This window comes from Microtus oregoni, unplaced genomic scaffold (assembly GCF_018167655.1).
Source record: "Microtus oregoni isolate MIOR12 unplaced genomic scaffold, Mior012 000005F_ref0000423, whole genome shotgun sequence".
Taxonomy (NCBI): Eukaryota; Metazoa; Chordata; class Mammalia; order Rodentia; family Cricetidae; genus Microtus; species Microtus oregoni.
This window is the reverse complement of record NW_024543064.1, coordinates 42682926-42704077: the sequence shown is the minus strand read 5'-3', so window position 1 is coordinate 42704077 and position 21152 is coordinate 42682926. Positions and strand designations below refer to the sequence as shown.

Here is a 21152-nt window from a genome sequence, read left to right as displayed (position 1 = left end):
GGGAAGCCGAGGGACTTCGAATCGCGGGTACAGTCTACTTTTAAAGGGGCCACAGAAGCAAGAGGGGTTTTTCTTTGACTATTCTGATTGGCTTATTTAAAAGGGCTATTACCAATAATTGACCGGAGAGGTGTTGCCAGATCAGATGAGGTAAGAGGTCATTTTGACCCCGTTTCCCAGGGGACCGAACCAAAGCGTACGTATATGGGTAATTGTTCAGGAACTGAGTACGTGCGAGTGTAGCTGTTAGGTCCTTGGTTCCCAGGGGAGGAGGGGAAGCACTATGGCACAGAGGCTGAGAGGATTCAGAATTGTCAAAAATGGCTTCAGGATTGTCTTAAAGTCTTACATCCTGACCTACGGTACTATTGTATCGGTGTATCCTCTATGACAAGTTGCTTACCTCAAAGTACTTTTGTTCTTCTTTTTAAATGTGCATTGGTATCTGACCTACATGTATATCTGTGTCGGTTCCCCTGGAACTGGTGTTACAGACAGTTGTGAGCTGCCATGTGAATGCTGGGAATTGAATGGGATCCTAGTGCTCTTAGCCACTGAGTCATCTCTCCAGCCTCACTACTTTTGTTCTTTAGCTACTATATGTACTTAAAACTTCATTGAATCACCGCCCCACTCCCAGAACTTGCTATCCCTTAATAAAACTTTATGTAGGTGTCTGCTCTGTGACCAAATCCAATACCTAGACTTTAATAAGAACAACAGAAATAGTGCCTTTATTTACAATGATAAATTCACCCACCCAGCAAGTCAAATCACTGGTGTTGGTAAACTAAGCGTCAGGTTACTAGGCAAGAAATCATCACGGTCTAAGGAAAAAGATTGGCAGAGAGAACGCAGATAAAAGTTCTGAGTATTTTCCATAATTTTAGATTTGGGGTATGTGGAGAAATGATTTAACGGCGTGAGAAGGAAAGGCTGGGGGGACTTTGGGTTCAAGAAGAGGATAAGAGGCGATGAACTAAACAAGTAATGCGGAGAGAAGGAAAAGAACCAGGCTTAGAAGAAATGGGATTTAGAGGAAACTGAGGTGGGTAAAAGGGCAGAGGGAACTAGCAAAAATGACTCGGCAATGCCAATGCTGAAGTGGAAACAGGAGGCAAAACGCTAGACAAATGCCGGAAGACAGAAACAGAGGTGAGCCCCAAAGACAGAAAACTCCCTGGGCTGAAGAGTTAGGTAGAAAGGCGGGTTAGTGGACAGAACCAGGATGGGACAGACGCCCAGCATGTTTCGGAGGACGGCAATGCAGTTTGCATTTTCAGATGTTTTCATACAGAGCACCGAGATTTCTATTTCGGATTGGGGTGATGGTGGGTGGTGTATTTTAGATTTTCCATGGATTTCAGCTTAAAAAGTCTGGTAAAGTTTAGTCAGGTTTGGTGGGACAGGTCAGGAGAGGGAGTTCAGGGCCTGAGGGTCTCCGGAGAAGGCGACTGGAGGGTGGGAGGCCCATGGTGTGCGGAGGTGCTCGTCGCGCGGAGCCGGGCACCGGTGTCCGTGGGCGGCGAGAAGGGCTTCGGCGGCGTGTGGGATCACTTTCCTCGGACCGCAGAACACTTCAGGAGGACCGAGCAGGGCTCCGGGAGCGGCAGCTGGAGTCGCCCGCTATGAGACACGAGTGGCATCAGGCCACGGAGGCCCGGGCGGTGGCGGATCTCGGCGCCGCTAGCGAGCCGCTCCGCGTCCGCCCCTCCCGTCCCAGAGGGGACCTGTTGCCGGGGAAAGGGCGGGCGGAGGCGCCGGCGGAGGACTCTCGCTCTTGCCCGGCGCGCCGCGGCCTCTCACCTTAGCCACGCTCCGCGCGCGCCCCTCCCTGGTCCTCGCCTTGGAGAAGCACACCCACACACGCGCACACACATACTCACACCCACACACGCGCACACACACACACCGCGCCGCGCAGCCCGCGCCCGGGGACGGCCCGCCGAACGCCGCTAGTGCCGCTTCCGGGAGCGGAGGCGCGGTCCCGCGAGGAGGAGGAGCAGGCCAACATGGCGGCGCGCAGGGCTGGGCCGGCCGGTCGCGCCTGAGAGCCTCACCGCTCCGGCTCGGCTCAAGGCGCCCACGCACGCGCCCAACCCTGGCCCCGCGGCCGCGGAGCGCGCGGGGCAGGAGCGTAGGGGCTTCCGCCCGGGTGCGGAGCCGGCGCCGAAGCAGCGCGGCGCGGTCCGCCAGGCCCGGGAGCCGCAGCCTCGCCGCCCGCCCGCCGGCCGGCGCGGCTCTGAAGCCGGAGCCATGGAATCGGAGGAGGAGCAGCACATGACCACGCTGCTGTGCATGGGCTTCTCGGACCCGGCCACCATCCGCAAGGCCCTGCGCCTGGCCAAGAACGACATCAACGAGGCCGTGGCGCTGCTCACCAACGAGCGGCCGGGCCTGGACTACGGCGGCTACGAGCCCATGGATAGCGGGGGCCCCAGTCCGGGGCCGGGCGGCGGCCCACGGGGCGACGGCAGCGGGGACGGCGGCGGGCCTTCCCGCGGCGGGAGCAGCGGAGGTGGCGGTGGCTTCGACCCCCCGCCAGCCTACCACGAGGTGGTGGACGCGGAGGTGAGTGGCGCTGGTTGCCCTGACCTCGCGGGAGAGGCGGCTGCGCTCGAGTCCCGTGGGCAGGGAGCGCAGCCCGCCCGGCTCGCAGCGGGACTCTTGGGCGGGGACTGTAACAAAACTGGGGGAGGGGGTTACAGAGGTAGCAGCCCGGCCTCTGGTCAGAGACGGGGTCACTAGACCGGGGTCAGATGGGGAGAAGGGCTTTGGGGGAGAAGTCTGCCGGCATGGAGTTAGGAACACGGACCTGGGCTGTGGAGGGGTCTCCTAGGCTACCTGCTGAGTAGGGGTACGGCCCCTAGAGGCATGCGGAGGAGGGTCTACATTTCCACTTTCTCCTGGCTTGGGAGATGGGAAGGACATGAATATCAGGTGTCAAAACGGGGGACTTGGTGGACGGGTATTTGTGGCACTTGATTTCCTTGAAGGATTCGGGTAGGTACCAGGTTCAGAGTCAGAAATAGTGCGATAGCCCAGCCAGAGTAGAGGCCTTTGCCGGGTCACACGGGAGAGCTGTTTGGGGTCAGAAAAAGGGTTTGGGTTTTTAAGCCAACCTTCAGCAAGAGGAGAATGCCCCCAAAATGAGGAGGACCTAGACAGGACCAGCGCTGATGGGAATGAATGCCAGGCGAAGGAGCAGGTCTGTCTGTTACAAGGTCTGCCTTGAAGGGATGGGCTTCTCTAAGGTCAGGTGTGTGCTGGCAGGTAGCGGAACTGGACGGAGAAAAAGAGTGAGTGAGAAGCTTGGGCAGAAGAGAAGCAAAGGAAGGACCAGAAGATCAGGAATGGGAGGTTGAAGCTGGGACCCAGCGTGGGTAAGGGGAGTACGGACACAGATGAGGGGAAGTTAGAATTGAGGAAAGGATGTACCTAGGGAGATTGATGGGGGGTTGGGGGGGTGGGGCGTGTACCCGAGAAGAAGGGGAAGGACTGAAGAGCCTAGAGAAGGGAGAAACTCTGGTGCGTTTGATCAGACACCTCAAAACTTACGTAGTGAAAACTAGGCCTTTTAATGCTTTGGTTTACAATGTGATCAAGGAATGTGGGAGAGGATGACAAGCTTGCCAAAACAAGGAAGCCGTGGTGTTTATGATTAATTTGCAGAAAAATGGCTGGCCTCTAACACAGAGATCCGCCTGCCTCTGCCTCTCCCGTGCTGGGATTAAAGGGGTGTGCCACCACCGCCTTGAGTGAAAGTGACAATTCTTAAGTCACTCTTACTGCCAGCCCCCAGCACTCCTCCCCTTGCTCTTGCCAGACTTGACCTATTTTGAAATCAAGAAGCAAGCTATCACCTTTTCTGAACATGTTTGTACGAGTCTGCAAAGCTCGGTGTTTTCATCATGTGAGAAATTTTATTTTCTGTTCCTGCTTTTAATCGCCTATGATTGAAAGTCAACACAAGTTAGAGTACTTGCAGCACGTTAAATTAGCTTACTTCCTGTACATTTAAGTTGGAAGAATCTCGAGTGGCTTCTTTGAAGTGAACAGCAGATGACAAGTTTGCTTTCAGGTAAAATCCAGAGACTCTGTCTTTTAATTCCCCCCCCCCCCCCCCCATGTGGTTTGGGGCTCTGGGAGGCTGGAGCACTGAGTTGTGAGACCCCTGAGGACTTGTTTTGATGAGGGCTGCTCTACTCGTGTGGTACACTGGCAGGGTAAGGCTGACTTCTGATACCATACCACCAGTTTTAAAGCCCTCCCCCGTGCCACCGTGCAGCTTGTGTGTCCTTGTCACATGACTAGTGGGGAAATGTGGCTTCTGAAAGGCCTGTCAGGTTCTGGTCTAGGTACTCCGTACATTTTACTAGTCCTCAGTAAAAATAGTTACTGCATCACTGTAAGAACCTACATTCCAGTCCAGGTCTCTGTCATCAAAAGCCAGGAGCTTTTCACTGCATCCATTTAATAGTTTCAGGATTGAATTCATTTGGTCTGGTACAGATAACAAGGGACAGTAAAGAGTTTGGAGAGAGGCGAATTGTGAGCTATTCTTTGATTCCAGGAGGGGTGAGCACCAATCCAAGGCATCAGGACATCTACGTCCGTGGGTAGGATGAAAGCAGAATTATACTTTTTTTTTAAAGCAGAGACTTTAGAAATTAATAATGAGTACAGTCCCCTTGCTTTACAGAAATGACCTTTCAGGTCCCAAAGGGGAAGTTGGCCTCATAGAAGCAGCTAATAGGACCAGAAGCTTCCCTTACACAGGAAAAAGAAATTGGGTACAGGAATGGATCAAAGGTAGAGAATTAGAGTAAAAAAACAGTGATGTGGCCAGCTATAAATAATTTACCCCTATTTTTTAAAACCTGAGTCTCATTTTAAAATAAATATATTTCTGCTCTTTTGCATAAGGAATTTTATTTTTAGGGTCCCTTAAAAATTTTTTTGAGGTAATGCAGACTAAAATTTAATTAGTTAAAAAGGAAGAAAATGAGGCCAGGGATGCAGCTCAGTGGTGGGATGTGTTTAGTGTACATGAAACCCTGGGTTCCATTAGATAAAAAATAATGGGGGGGAGGAAGCTGAAAAAGAAAATGGTTGTATTTACTTGACATATATTTTGGGACAGAAATGATTCAATGATTCTGTCAGTCAGTAAGCATTTCATGCCTGCCTGTCCCACTGGCAGGGGGTGGAGTGACCAACAGAACATAGAGTTTACATTCTAATGGTCTTACTTTCATTTCGGGCTCTCGGTTTGCGGTTTATAAGAAGAGACTTTTCAAGGTCATGTAGCTAGAATCAGTTTGGTAACTTGGGGCCCTTCTGTAATTAGAATTACTTTAAAAATTAATATTTTGAAAAGTAAAAGTTGCATTTCAGTAAGAGCAAGAGAATTTATTGGATTTAGAAAGACCCAGATAACGCGCAAAACACATGGACTTCATAGAAAGCCTTTGTAATGTCCTCCAATTAAGTAAAGGCACTGCTTTCTTGCTAGTTTTGTTGGGTGTGAATGTAGATGCGGTTCTTGGTCTTTGGGTCTGGAAGGGTCTCTAAGAACCCTTCTAATTTTGAATTTGAATGGCCTTACTTCAGAACCATCCTATGGCAAATGAGGAGTCTGTTCTATTATTAAAGAGCGTGAGATCTCACAACTGCTCTAAATAACTTCTCCTGAGCTTTAAAACCCCCACTGTAGGAAGCCTTCACAGTTTTCTGTGGCCAGAGTCAACCTTGTGCCCCTTTGCCACTGCTGAGAGCTGGTCCCCCAGTTCTGCTCTCCTTAGAGCTTTTTTTTTTTGTTGTTTTTTTGCTTTTGTTTTTTTTTCGAGACAGGGTTTCTCTGTGGCTTTGGAGCCTGTCCTGGAACTAGCTCTGTAGACCAGGCTGGTCTCGAACTCACAGAGATCCACCTGCCTCTGTCTCCCAAGTGCTGGGATTAAAGGTGTGCGCCACCATCGCCCGGCTCTCTTTAGAGCTTTGGAGTTGGTCTTCATAATCTTGCCCAAAGATCTGTAAAGTCTGAGCGGGTATCTTGGGCATCTTAGACATTTTAATAATTGTGAAATATTTAATAATTATGAAATATACCTTTCCTTTTTTAATTTTGTCCTCAGAAAATGCTAAAAGTTTTCAACAGGGACTTTCACATTAACTAATGAAGTAACTTCTTAGCTGTCCATTTCTTTTTTTTTTTTTTTGGTTTTTCGAGACAGGGTTTCTCTGTGGCTTTGGAGCCTGTTCCGGACCTAGCTCTTGTAGACCAGGCTGGCCTCGAACTCACAGAGATCTGCCTGCCTCTGCCTCCCGAGTGCTGGGATTAAAGGCGTGCGCCACCACCGCCCGGCTTAGCTTTCCATTTCTATTTGTTAATACTCTGAATGTCATTTCATATTCTGATCAGATGAGTAATTGTGAACTTGTTTTGTTTTTATTGAATGTGCACATTCCTTTGGTAGTAATATATCAGAAATATTTGCAAGAGTTCCTAAATTTGTTTGGTTTTGTTTCTTAGGTTAAGGGCCTCATAGTTGGGCCTGTCATATAGCACATGTAAAACACATGGGAATTAAAGTCACCGTGATGTGTTCTTTTTAATTTATCATATTTCCCTCTCCCCCAGTTATAAATGAGGCTCCTATTAAAATCATTTTATTTTTTCCTAAAATATAACAGTCCTAGTGTGTTTTAGTATAAATATCAAATGAGTATACATTTTGACTAATGTGATCTGAAAATATGATCTGTTGTTTGCTTTACTATGGTTTGATAATTTCTTTTACAAAAATCATTTAGGAAAAAAATAATCCTCAGATCAGTTGAAAGTAAATAAAACAAAAATGTCTGAAAAATTAGTCAGCATAGCCTAGTTTTTTTTTTAAAAAAAAACTTTATTTAATTTTATGTATGAGTACTCCGCGTGTACACCTGCATGTCAGAAGAGGGCATCAGATCCCGTTGTAGATGGTCATGAGCCAACATGTGGGTGCTGGGAATTGAACTCAGGACCTCTGGAAGAGCAGCCGGTGCTCTTAATTGCTGAGCCATCTCTCCAGCCCCTAGCCAAGTTTTTAAAGTAAACATTTCTCTACAATCATCATGTAGTTCCTTTGGGAATTAGGTGTATGAGTTCACATAAGGGTTGGATTCTCATTTTTCAATTGCCCTGTCATTTGCTTCAAGATTTTTTTTATTTAGTGGGATGTGTGTGTGTGTGTGTGTGTGTGTGTGTGATTGTTTTTTGTCGGCACTTTATTATTATTATTATTATTTATTTATTTATTTATTTAGGATTTCTGTCTCCTCCCCGCACCCGCTTCCCATTTCCCTCCCCCTCCCCCGATCAAGTCCCCCTCCCTCATCTGCTCGAAGAGCAATCAGGGTTCCCTGACCTGTGGGAAGCCCAAGGACTGCCCACCTCTATCCAGGTCTCCTAAGGTGAGCATCCAAACTGCCTAGGCTCCCACAAAGCCAGTACGTGCAGTAGGACCAAGAACCCCACTGCGATTGTTCTTGAGCTCTCATTATTCCTCATTGTCCACTATGTTCAGCTAGTCCGGATTTATCCCATGCTTTTTTAGACCTAGGCCAGCTGGCCTTGGTGAGTTCCCGATAGAACATCCCCATTGTCTCAGTGTGTGGGTGCACCCCTCGCGGTCCTGAGTTCCTTGCTCGTGCTCCCTCTCCTTCTGCTCCTGATTTGGACCTTGAGATTTCTGTCCGGTGCTCCCTTGGGGGTCTCTGACTCTGTCTCCTTTCATCGCCTGATGAAGGTTAATATTCATGAGGATGCCTATGTGTTTGTCTTTGGATTCACCTTCTTATTTAGCTTCTCTAGGAACATGAATTATAAGCTCAATGTCCTTTATTTATGGCTAGAAACCAAATATGAGTGAGTACATCCCATGTTCCTCTTTTTGGGTCTGGCTTACCTCACTCAGGATAGTGTTTTCTATTTCCATCCATTTGTATGCAAAATTCAAGAAGTCCTTGTTTTTTACTGCTGAGTAATACTCTAATATGTATATATTCCATACTTTCTTCATCCATTCTTCTGTTGAAGGGCATCTAGGTTGTTTCCAGGTTCTGGCTATTACAAACAATGCTGCCATGAACATTGTTGAGCATATACTTTTGTTGTATGATAGGGCCTCTCTTGGGTATATTCCCAAGAGTGGTATTGCTGGATCCAGGGGTAGGTTGATCCCGAATTTCCTGAGAAACCGAAACACTGCTTTCCAAAGTGGTTGCACAAGTTTGCATTCCCACCAGCAATGGGTGAGTGTACCCCTTTCTCCACAACCTCTCCAGCAAAGGCTATCATTGGTGTTTTTTATTTTAGCCATTCTGACAGGTGTAAGATGGTATCTTAAAGTTGTCTTGATTTGCATTTCCCTGATCACTAAGGAAGTTGAGCATGACCTTAAGTGTCTTTTGGCCATTTGAAGTTCTTCTGTTGAGAATTCTCTGTTCAGCTCAGTGCCCCATTTTATAATTGGGTTGATTAGCCTTTTGCGGTCTAGTTTCTTGAGTTCTTTATATATTTTGGAGATCAGACCTTTGTCAGTTGCAGGGTTGGTGAAGATCTTCTCCCAGTCAGTGGGTTGCCTTTTTGTCTTAGTGACAGTGTCCTTTGCTTTACAGAAGCTTCTCAGCCTCAGGAGGTCCCATTTATTCAATGATGCCCTTAGTGTCTGTGCTGCTGGGGTTATACGTAGGAAGTGGTCTCCTGTGCCCATGTGTTGTAGAGTACTTCCCACTTTCTCTTCTATCAGGTTCAGTGTGTTCGAACTGATATTGAGGTCTTTAATCCATTTGGACTTGAGTTTTGTGCATGGTGATAGATATGGATCTATTTTCATTCTTCTACAGATTGACATCCAGTTTTGTCTGCACTTTTTTTAAACAGTTGGTTCTGCTGTTGAAGAGATTTTCCTGTCTCTGCCATCCGTGCTGCTGTAGGAATTCAGAGATCTATAGGCGGACTTTTTTTATCCCATCCGCCAGTTCCCACATAATCACACAGACACTTATTACTTATTATAATATAATAGTCATAATACTATAACTAATCATATAGTAACCAATTATAGCTGCTCAACCAATAGCTTAGGCTTGTCTCTAGCCAGTTCTTACAACTTAGATTAACACATTTCTGTTATCTGTGTGCTTCCCTGAGACACATTTACCTCATCTATGAACTTCCCATGTTTATTAATCTATGTACTCCCCCAAGGATCGTTTACCTCATCTGTGAACTTCCCATGTTGTTCTTCACCTTGTTCGATACTCATTGACTCTGCCCTTCTTCCCAGTGTCTCTCTGCCCCCCAAATCCTGCCTAGCTATTGGCCAGTCAGTTCTTTATTAACAGTGAGAGCAATACATATTTATAGTGTATGAAGATTGTTCTGCAGCATAGATTAGAGGTGTATACTACAATGTTCAGCTTTTTTTATTTACTTGTTTTTGTTTATGTGTATGAATGAATGTTTTGCTTGTATGTACGCCTATTACCCACAGAGGCCAGAAAAAGGCACCAGATTCCTTGGAATTGGAGTTACAGGTGATGGTGAGCCACCATGTAGAAACCAAACCTGGGTCTCCTGCAAGAATAACGGAATGCTCCTAACTGTAAGCCATCTCTCCAGCTTTTTATGTGAGTTCTGGCAATTAAACCCTTGAGGCTTTTATCATTATGACCTTTATCTGCTACGCAATCTCCCTACCCCTCGTTTGCTTTTAGAATATTTCTAATTGGTATGAAGGAACTTCCTTCACTGTGTCTTGAGTGTATGTTTTAGTCTATCATAATAGACCAGGACAGCATCATACAACTTATTAGCTTAGGATTTGAAATCAGTTTCAATATTAGAAAAATAAATATCGTACTGCTTTGATAATTTAAAGAGATTGCAGGGTTTTGTGGACTTTGTTTTTGTTTTCATTTTTGTAAAGACAGGGTCTTTCAGTGTAGCCCAGGCTGGCCTGGAACTCACTGTGTAGACTAGGCTGGCCTTAATTCCTGGAGATCCTCTTGCCTCTGCCTCCTAAGTGCTAGGGTTAAAGGCCTGTGCCACCAGGCCTGGCAAGGCTTCAACTTTTATTTATTTTATTTCATTTTTTTTTTTGGTTTTTCGAGACAGGGTTTCTCTGTGGCTTTGGAACCTGTCCTGGAACTAGCTCTGTAGACCAGGCTGGTCTCGAACTCACAGAGATCCGCCTGCCTCTGCCTCCCGAGTGCTGGGATTAAAGGCGTGTGCCACCACCGCCCGGCAAGGCTTCAACTTTTAATAGGGAAATATATTAATGTACTCAAATTTTTAGATTTACTTCCCAACTATTATATAAGATTTGATTCTGAAGGTAAAAATTCTGATTTTTCAGAAAGATCTGTTTTAGAGAGGGAGGGAAAGAGAGAGAGAGAAAGAGAGAGAGAGAGAGAATACACATTATACACGTAAGTGCAGGAGTATATTAATGTACTCAAATTTTTAGATTTACTTCCCAACTATTATATAAGATTTGATTCTGAAGGTAAAAATTCTGATTTTTTAGAGAGGGAGGGAAAGAGAGAGAGAGAGAATACACATTATACACGTAAGTGCAGGAGTATATTAATGTACTCAAATTTTTAGATTTACTTCCCAACTATTATATAAGATTTGATTCTGAAGGTAAAAATTCTGATTTTTTAGAGAGGGAGGGAAAAAGAGAGAGAGGACAGAGAGAGAGAGAGAGAGAGAGAGAGGAGAGAGACAGAGAGACAGAGACAGAGAATACACATTATACACGTAAGTGCAGGAACCTGTGAAGGCTGGAGGTGTTGGATCCTCTGAAGGTGGAGTGACAGGTGGTTGTAAGCTACCCAGGGTGGATGCTGGAAACTGAATTAAATTTCTTTGCAAAAGCAGTACATGCTTTTAACATTCCTTTTTAGCCCTGAAAAATTTAATTTGTAATAAGAAAGTATCAAAAAAGTTTAATAGGTGAATTCTTTAATCCCAGCACTCAGGACGCAGAGGCAGGCAGATCTCTGAGTTCAGGGCTAGCCTGATCTATAGAGCAAGTTCCAAGACAGCCAGGGCCACAAGAGAAACTCTGTCTCAAAATTTAAAAAGGGGGGAAAAAAATAAAGTTTTAATAGAATTTTTCAAAGTCAGAACTAGGTTTTCTAAGTCTGAATAAGAATGAACCATTTCAAAACATCCTCATAATTAATACACTGAAGCACCTAGACTTACTCATTTGTGTTTAAGCTTTGTTGTTTTAATTTTTGATTAGCATAAAGGAAATGGGTTTCTCCATGACATTTTCATAGGCCTGCATCATTATACGTTGTGCTTGTCAGTCCCCGAACCGCCTTTACCAGCCTGCCTCTTTCCTTCTTGCTGTACCTCACCCCCCACTTCACATACAGATATTTCCCCTTTTTATTGGAGGAGTTTGTATGAATGGTTTTTGGTTTTGGTTTTGAGACAGGGTTTAATGTAACCCAGGCTGGCCTCCACCTCTGGAGCACTGCATATGCCCCATGCCCAGCTTATTTCCCCACCCTGCATTTGTGACATGTATGTTCCATTGCCTCCTCTTGTTCCCGTTCCCCTGTATTTAAACATACTTTCACATGAGGTGGTATGCTCTTAGGAGTAGGTACCTTTGACCTACTGTCTGTAGCAGCTTGGTGATGGGAGAGAGGAGCCTTGAGAGCTGGCTTGTTCAGGCTTTATAGGGTGATTGGTAACACCTTTGTGTGCACCTTAAGAGGATGTCTGCATTTGTAATGATGTCACAAACTAGAATGATGTCTCTGTGCTTTGTTTAAAAAGGGCCAGGAATGGGTAATATATTTTAACTGAGTTTTGGTTTGTTTGCTTTTATTTATTATTATTATTATTTTCAAGACAGGTTTTCTCTGTAGCTTTGGAGCCTGTCCTGGAACTAGCTCTTGTAGACCAGGCTGGCCTTGAACTCACAGAGATCTGCCTGCCTCTGCCTCTGAGTGCTGGGAATAAAGGCTTGCACCACCACCACCCGGAAGTTTGTTTGTTTTTAAAGGGAAGTTGGGGCTGGAGAGAGATAACCCAGTGGTTTCTGAGCACAACTCCCAGCACCCTCATGGTGACTCAAAAACAGCTGCCATTAATTCTACTTCCAGGGGATCTAACACCCTCTTCCTGTCTCTACAAGTGGTGTACACACATACACGCAGACAAACACACATATGCATAAAATAAAGTTAAATCTTAAAAAAAATTAGAACATCCAACAGATAAATAAGCTTCCAGATACCTTGTGAAATCAGATAAGAGAGCTCAGGCTGGGTAAGGTAGATTGCAGGTATGTAACTTAGAAAATCATTCTTTATTTTCAGAACAAGAAAGTGTTTTCTGCTTTTTTGAGAGCATTCATTTGTTTTAAAGCTTATTGTATTTCTCATTGTTTGCATAGGAATTTTTTTTAAGATTTGTTTATTTATTATGTATACAATAGTCTCAGTATTCTGTCTGCATGTATGCCTGCAGGCCAGAAGAGGGCGCCAGATATCATTACAGATGGCTGTGAGCCACCATGTGGTTGCTGGGAATTGAACTCAGGACCTCTGGAAGAGCAGTCAGTGCTCTTAATCTCTGAGCCATCTCTCCAGCTCCTGCATAGGAATTTTTATTGTTGACCTTTTTTTGCAGACTTTTTGTTATGCTCACAGTGGTGGTGGGTGACATTGTTTATAACATCTGTGGTGAGTTTTTAACATATGACCATTTTGGTTTTGTATTTATGGTGTTTCCCAATAGTGAAAATCCTTGTCCCCACCATTGGTAGCTTACAATTTTCTCTCTGTCTTTGTGTGAAGGAATTGACTTGCTTTTAGAGATTACTTTAATCAAATTTATGGGTTATAAAGCTATAGTCTTTGTTGTTTTTATTGTTCTGAAGAGCTAAACTCAAGTAAATCAAAATTTTAGTTAGGCAATCTTTTTAGAAATGAAAGTGTTTGTGGTTGTGGTGGCACAACCTTTAATCCCAGTACTCCAGAGACAGTGGCAGGCAGATCTCTGAGTTTGAGGCTAGCCTGGTCTATAGAGTGAGTTCTGGGAGAGCTAGAGCTACACAGAGAACTCCAGTTTTGAAAAACAAGGGGAAAAAAAAAAGGTAAAGAAAGTGCTCTGGCCATGGTGTAAAGGTTTGTGGACTGTTTTTCCAGGGCTAGTCTCAGACTTGACTGTTCTCTTACAGAGAAGCAGATCTTAGTTGCTTCCCACTTCTAAGGTAAACTCAATTTTTCTGTTAACTTTTGTTGTCCCATAATATCTATCAATTTATTTGTGTTGTGAAAGTCAGTTGGCATTATTTAACATGCTTTCACATGAGTTTATATCAGAAATACGTTTTGAAACAACATGATGCTTATAGTCTTTATCAGTAGGTCTTTAAAGTGACTTCAGAAATTAAAGCAAGATTGGTCAGACATTTCATGGCAGAAACTCACAGCTTCTGGGATGTGTGCTTTCAGATCCCAGCTTGCAGTGAGTTTGTGTTTTATACTGTATATTGTCAGTTTCAGCTGGAAATTAAATTGCACTTTAAAATTTATACTTGGAAATCAACAGCAAGGCACTTAGAAACTATTTAAAATATGTTTTGGTATCTCAAAAATAGAAATGTATTCCCTCTGTCATTTATCTCAGTTATGATAGGAAACCCCCTCCCTTCTATTGAAGTCTTTTGTCAGAGCTGGAGTGATGGCTTACATCTGCCTAGTCCTGAGAACTAGAATTTGGATCCCAGCACCCATATTGCGAGGCCCACGAATACCTGTAAGAACCAAGACCCTCAGGATAAAAAAACACTGATGACAACTTATGCTGGAGAGGATGTGGGGCAAAGGTTACACTCCTGCATTTCTGGTGGGAGTATAAGCTGGTACGACCCCTTTGGATGTCAGTGTGGTGATTTCTCAGAAAATTAGGAAACAATCTTCCTCAAGACCCAGCAATACCGCTTTTGAGTATATATCCAAAGGATGCTCAATAGTGCCACAAGGACATGTGCTCAACTATGTTCATAGCAGCATTGTTTGTCATAGCCAGAACCTGTAAACAACCTAAATGCCCCTTGACCAAAGAATGGTTAAGGAAAATGTGGTACATTTATTCAGTGGAGTACTACATAGCAGAAAAAAATAATGACATCTTGAAATTTGCAGGCAAATGGATGGAGCTAGAAAACATATTGAGTAAGGTAACCCAAACCCAGAAAGACAATTATCATATGTACTCACTCATAGGTGGTTTTTAAACATAAAGCAAAGAAAACCAGCCTAGAAATCACAATCCTAGAGAACCTAGACAACAGAGAACATACATGGATCTAATCTACATGGGAAGTAGAAAAAGACAAGATCTCCTGAGTAAATTGGGAGCATGGGGACCATGGGAGAAGGTTGAAGGGGAGGGGAGAAGAAGGAGGGGAGCAGAAAAAAATGTAGAGCTCAATAAAAATCAATAAAGAAAGAAGGGAAATGCAATAAATGCTGAATCCTTTCAAACTTAACAACAACAACAACAACAAAATAAAGGCCCTCTTCTGGCCCCAAAGGCCATGTGTGTGTATGTACGCATGCTCCTTTTCTGGCTCTGTTCTAGTTTCCATGCCTGGCTCTTCATGTTTCTTTTCTCTGTATCTCTGTTTATGGCACTAGAATGATCTTTCTAACGTGCAAGCAAGCTTTAATCATGGGATAACCTTGGTCATAAGTATCTATAGTTCTTCATTTCCTCTGGGTAAAATCTAAATTCTTTTATTACAGGGTTTCCATATTTTACTTGATCTTATCTCTCACCTCCTGTTCCCTTATAGGTAACTGCCATCTGCTTTCGCACTCCTTGTTTTTCGCTTACCTGGCTAGCACTGATCTATTCCCCAAGGTTAGCTAATATACCATTTTTTATGAAGTACACAAATATCTATATTCTCCCACTGCATATTGTGCATCCATCAGTAAAGCCCTGATGGTGATGATGAGATTTTAGTTTAAAGAGGTGTTTATATCTGTGTGTTGTGACTGTAGTGTTCCTGGCTTGTGTTGATTGATAGAGAAATTACTTAGTGGATGAATGGATGGCTAGAAGGAGACTCGGAAACTAAAGGGCAAGTGATACTTGAAGGAATGTTAAACCAGGGTTTTGGGGAGACTGTACGTTCCTATTCAGGGTTTGTGCTTGCTAGCTATGTTACTGGGCAAGTCAGTTTACGTTTCTGAGCCTCCTTTCTCTCCAAAATGAGTACCTGAGTTAGAATGAGGAGCTGGCTCAGCCTGTAAAGTGTGTGCCATGTGTGGTGGTTTGAATAAGAAATGTCCCTATAGTCTCAGGCATTTGAACACGTCCCCAGTTGTGGTGGTGTTTGAGGCTGTTTAGAAGGTGCAGCTAGACAAAGTATGTTACTGGGGTATACTTGGAGTATAAAAAGCTCTGACTATTTCTAATTTGTTCTCTCTGCTTTGTGCTTATGGTTTTAAAAAAATGTGAGCTTTAAGCCTCCTGCTACAGCCCCCATTCCCGCTGCTTGCTGTTATGCCTCCCTGCCAGAACAGGCTCTTATCTCTCTGGGACCATAAGCCTGAATAAACTCTTCTGTAAGTAGTGTTTTTTCAAGAGTAACTAATGTACCAGGTAGTCATGAAGACCTGAGCTTGGATTCCTAGAACCCATATGCCTTAGTCAGGGTTACCATTGCTGTGATGAAACACAGGGACCAAAAGCAACTTGGGAAGGGAAGGGTTTATTTCACTCACAGTTCATATGACAGGCCATAATTAAAGCAGTGAGGGCAGAAATTCAGAAAGGGCAGGAACCAAGAGGCAGTAGCTGATGCAGAGGCCACGGAGGGGAGCTGCTTACTGCCTTGCTGCCCATGGCTTGTTCAGACTGCTTTCTTATAAAACTCAGGACAATTTGCCCATCAGCCCAAGGATGGCACCACCTACAAAGGGCTGGGCCCTCCCACATCAATTTCTGATTCAGAAAATGCCTGAGAGCAGGATCTTATGGAGGTATTTTTTCAATTGAGGTTGTTCCCTCCTTTCAGACAATTTTAGCTTGTTTCAAGTTGACATAAGATGAACCAGAGCATCAAATAAAGTCAATATGGCAAGCAGAAACAGATCCCTAGAGCTCACTGGCCGGCTAGTGTAGCCGAATAGGTGATCCCTGGAGCTCACTGGCTAGCTAGTATAGCTGAATAGGTGAGCTCCAGGTTCAGGGAGAGACAGTGTTTCATAAAGTATAGTGGAGGGTGGAGAGTGACTTAAAAAGACACCTGGTGTCAACCCCTGGCCTATGCACACACACACACACACACACACAACACACACATCTTGGACAGTTATATAGTTTTTTTTCTTCTCACCACCTCCCTTGGAGAAAGGGCCTTGTGTACTTAGGCAGTCCTCAGACCTGCCATGTAACTCCTGATTTTTAACTCCCAAGTGCTGAGATTATATGTGTGTGCCACTATGCTTGGCTTTAATTTTTTTTCATTTATTGTAATTTGAGAAGTTAGAAACTGTAAAACTAATCATGTTTGCATACGGATATATACATACTACTTAAAATAAGCTAATACTAAAATATTTATAATGTTATTTTGGGATGATGAGGCTGATTTTTCTGAATCAAAGTTTTCTGTAACTTTTTTTTTTGCAGGGCGGGGCGCAGTGCAACTCCCAAATAAACATACAGAGATATATTTTACTTATGAATGCCCAGCCTTGGCTTGGGCTTATTTCTAGCCACCTTTTCTAACTTAAATTATCCTGTTTGTCTTTAACTACATTTTGTTTCTGGGTTTTTTACCTTTCCTTATTCTATATCTTTATTTCCTTCTTACTCTGTGGCTGGCTGTGTCTGGGTGGTTGGCCCCTGGCGTCCCTCTTCTTCTGTTATCGCTCCTCTCTCTTTTTTTCCCCCCTAGATTTCTCCTTCTGTTTAGTTTCTCTGCCTGCCAACCCTGCCTATTTATCTCTCCTGCCTAGCTATTGGGCGTTCAGCTCTTTATTAGACCAATCAGGTGTTGTAGACAGGCAAAGTAACACAGCGTCACAGAGTTAAACAAATGCAGCATAAAAGAATGCAACGCATCTGCATCATTAAACAAATATTCCACAGCATTAATAAGTAACACTTCTTAAACTGATGTTCCATACCAGTTTTTTTGAGTTTCTCATGGCCTGTAAGTTTTATTAAATGTAAAATAAACATTAAAATACAGACTACCAAATTCTGTTGTCTGCCCTTTAAATACAAGTAATTAAAAAGTCTAAAGCATTTAACAGTTCTCAAAAATAGATTCTAAAATTGCTCGAAAAATGGTTTCTGAAGAAAATTAAGTATAAAAAGCTGAACTTTTTTTCCTAACTGAAGTATAAAATAAAAAAAAGCTTATTGCTTACCATCACATAATTGAGCTAGAGAATGAGGATTATATATTGAATTTATTAGACTGGCTTACAGAGCATGGTCTGTGTAGACCCACAGTGGCTGTCACACACTAGAGAGGCTGAGAGGTTGTAACGCTAGAAGATGTACAGTCTCAGTCTGACGCTGCAGGCTGGGGGAGTCCTGGAGCGCTCTGTCTTCAGTCTATATTGGAGCCTCAGGAAGCTTTCTTTGATACCAGGGAGAAATGCGACCACAGCAGTAGGAGAGGTAACTCACCAGGAGGGAAAACAGGCACGCACAAATCAGTTTCCTTCTTCATGTGCTCTTGTGTCTGCTGTCATCAAATGTTTAGGCTAGGCCTTCCATCCAGATAGTTCATGAGATGGTACCTCACAGGCATGCTCGGCAGCTTACCTTTTGGTTGATTCCAGATCTAGTCAAGTTGACAACCAAGGTTATCTGTCACAGGAATTATTTTATAAAAACTAGAATTCACATTGGTTATCTAGCTATTTGATCTGGTCTTATTCCTAACTATAAGAAAACTGATTCCACAGGTTGAGTCTGGGTGTGAGCAGCATTTTTAGTTTCTCTTCCTGCCCTGCCCACTTCTTTTCTGTGCCCCCCCCCACATGCACCCTCCCCAGTATCTCACAGCATTTTGTTCTCCTAACTATGGCTGTCTGTATTGACTGATCTCTGATTTCTAACTGCCAGCTTTGGAAAGATCTGTGACTGTATTTTGAAGCAGCTATTAGGAGGCTTTGTTTTTAGGTAAAAGGGATAGAATACAGAGGAATTCAGGTAGAATTGTTGACACAGTTAGTGGTGTTTCTTTGTTCCTGTGTTCCATAGCAGTGTTAGAATTGTTAGGCCATTGATAGGGTCCTATCTCCCTGCAGTTTTTAAGGATTCCACTCACCGGATTCTTTCTGTCTTTTATATGCAGAAATTGTACATTCTTAACAGAACGGCAATTTCTTATTTTTATTAAATGGAAAGAGTTCACTGAAGAAAAACTCAGAAAAAATCTAAGCAGTTATTTAGAATTTAGATGAATCTTTATTAGTAACAACACACATAATACTGAACTATCAGAGTGGCAAAATAGTTAATGCCCATTTACTGGAACTAGCATTCAGATTAGCTAGTTTTTGTCCAGAATTTACTGTGTATGCTAGGCACTGAGGTAGGTGTTGAGAATAAGTGCAAGGATGAAGAAATCGGACATAGCCCCTTGGTTCTTTTTTCCTGACAAAGATCTGATAGCTGAAAGAGGAAGGATTTATTTTCTCTCGGGTTAGAGAGGACACAGTCTGTCATGTAGGGAGGGCACGGCAGCAGGAGGGCTCCCAGCTTGTTTTAATCTGAGCAAATCAGGAAGCAGAGAAAGGACAGAATTGCTTTTCTCCTGTTTACCTTCTTTTCAGTTCCAGACCCCAGCCAGGGGTGCTGTGACCCACATTCAGACCAGGTCTTCTCATCTCCGTTTATTCTCCCTAGAAACAGACACAAAGCTTTGCTTCCTTGGTGCCCTAGAAATTTCTTAATCCAATTAAGCTGACACCAGAACCACCATACTTCTTTCTTACAGCCTTGAGCCTAGTAGATTTCTTATGTCTGAAGTGTAATAAACTATGTTTGATATTTAGAAGCTGGAGACTCTAAAATTATGAGTTAAATATGAAGAAGTATAGAAATATATATGCATATTATAGTATATATAGTTAACTATGAAAAAGTGTAGTATAGAAATATAGATGTATAGATTTCAGTAGTGCCTTGGGAATTTTTTTGTGATGCAGTTTATCTGTAGTGGTATCAATTGCCAGGAACCAAATATCTTTTTTTTTTTAATATTTATGTATTTATTATGTATGCAATATTCTTTCTGTGTGTGTGCCTGAAGGCCAGAAGAGGGCACCAGACCTCATTACAGATGGTTGTGAGCCACCATGTGGTTGCTGGGAATTGAACTCAGGACCTTTGGAAGGGCAGGCAATGCTCTTAACCGCTGAGCCACCTCTCCAGCCCCCGAACCAAATATCTTTTAAGGGAAATTTTTTTTTGGTGCCACGGAATGTACAGAATTTGTATTTACTTGTCGAATGTTTAATATTCATGAGTTGATAATGTCTCAACCACTGTCTCTAAAGAATGATGCCATTTTTTTTGTCCTAAAAGCATAAATGTAAAAAAAAAAAAAAAAAGAAATTGCTTAATATTTTAAAGCAGGGCTCATTTAGCCCTGGCTGTCTTGGAACCCTGTAGACCATGCTGATCTCAAACTAGGAGATCCTCCTGCTACTGTCTCCCAGAGTCCTGGGATTAAAGGTGTGTGCCACCATTCCTTGCTTTTTTTTTTTTTAGATGGGTTCTCATATTGTGGCCATCTGCCTGCCTAACTTTCCAAGTGCTGGATTACAGTGTCAACCACTCTTTCTGGACAGGAACTAATCTGTTTCTGTGTTAAAAGTCTCTTTATGATTGTTAATACAAAAATCATCTAGAGCTGGGTGGATATCGGGAATATTTGAAAGACTTACTAGAGATGGAAGTAGCAGCAGCCTTATAAAATGAAAACTCCTTCAACTGGCCTCTGCCTTATTCCTACTTTGATTTTTGTGGTGTGTTTTATATTGGGGTACTAAAATTATTGACAATGTTATTTTCATTGTGTGAGATTTTTCATGGTATCTGCCTTATTTTGAAATGTTCTGGTGAATTATAGTAGCAACAGATTATTGATACTTCAGCCTTAAACACACAGAAACAAGGGTATTTTGTTTTTGATGAATCTGGTGAGTAAGTAACACTCAGTTCCTATCGAAATGATGCAGGCCAAATATATGTAATTTGTACCATAAAAACAATAGTTTACAATATGTGCACAGAAAAGCCACAAGATTTGTAGGGAATAGCAAGCAAGTCCTATTTGTTTTTCATCACTCCGAACTTCATTTGGTTGAAGTCTAGAACAGGTCTGTAGTAAAGGAATTCAAAACATTCACTAAGGTCAAAGATCAGAAATGATGCAACATTACCTCTCATTCGTGCAGTGCATATCCGGGGAGGTGTCAAGGCTACAGAGCAGATGTCTCTCACAATATGGAACACTTATCTACAGAACTCACTGTTATCTGCTGTTCCTTCCCATTATTCTTGCAAACAAAATTAAGCACTATAACTTTAGGGATTAAAATAGAAGATTTATCTCAGGGTTAGTAAGAACCATGCAGATGTGTCCCTTGGTATGTCAAATCTTGTCACTTAGAAGACTGTGACTTTTGGCTCATTATCAAAATCAGGAAAAAAAATCTTTCTCCTGTTTCCTCAGGTGGTTTTTGTTTACTTTGTCTTATGTCTTCTTCTTACTCTTTTTTTTTTTTTTAAGGCAAAGTCTCAAATGTACAATAATCTTTCTGCCTTAGCCTCCCAAGTACTGGTGTTAAAGCAAATACCATCACACTCAAGTTGTTTGATTGAGAGAGGATCTCACTCTGTAGACCAGGCTGGCTAGAACTCACTGGGTCTCCCAGGCTGTCTTTCAGTTGCAGTAGTCCTCCTGCTGTAGCCTCTTGAGTAGTTAAGTGTTGTACAACCATGTATTTCTTTGTAACATAAGGAAGTATTTGACTGTAGGTCATCTTATTAAGTGTGTCTTCCTCACGAAGTTTCTGTTCTTTAGGCATCA

At 43.1% G+C, this 21152-nt stretch overlaps 1 protein-coding gene across 3 annotated transcripts in view; it reads left to right on the top strand.

Moving 5' to 3' along the window:
* Window positions 1–1905: 1905 nt before the first annotated feature.
* Window positions 1906–21152, top strand: part of Usp24 (ubiquitin specific peptidase 24) — a 143530-nt gene continuing 124283 nt past the window's right edge. For 2 of the 3 annotated variants that reach the window (XM_041651379.1, XM_041651378.1), the window contains exon 1: window positions 1976–2571. In XM_041651379.1, coding sequence (XP_041507313.1) covers window positions 2257–2571 — 315 coding nt within the window. In that variant the 5' untranslated portion in view covers window positions 1976–2256. Of the gene's footprint in view, window positions 2572–21152 lie in introns of all 3 variants that reach the window. The other variant, XM_041651380.1, reaches the window with a different exon arrangement.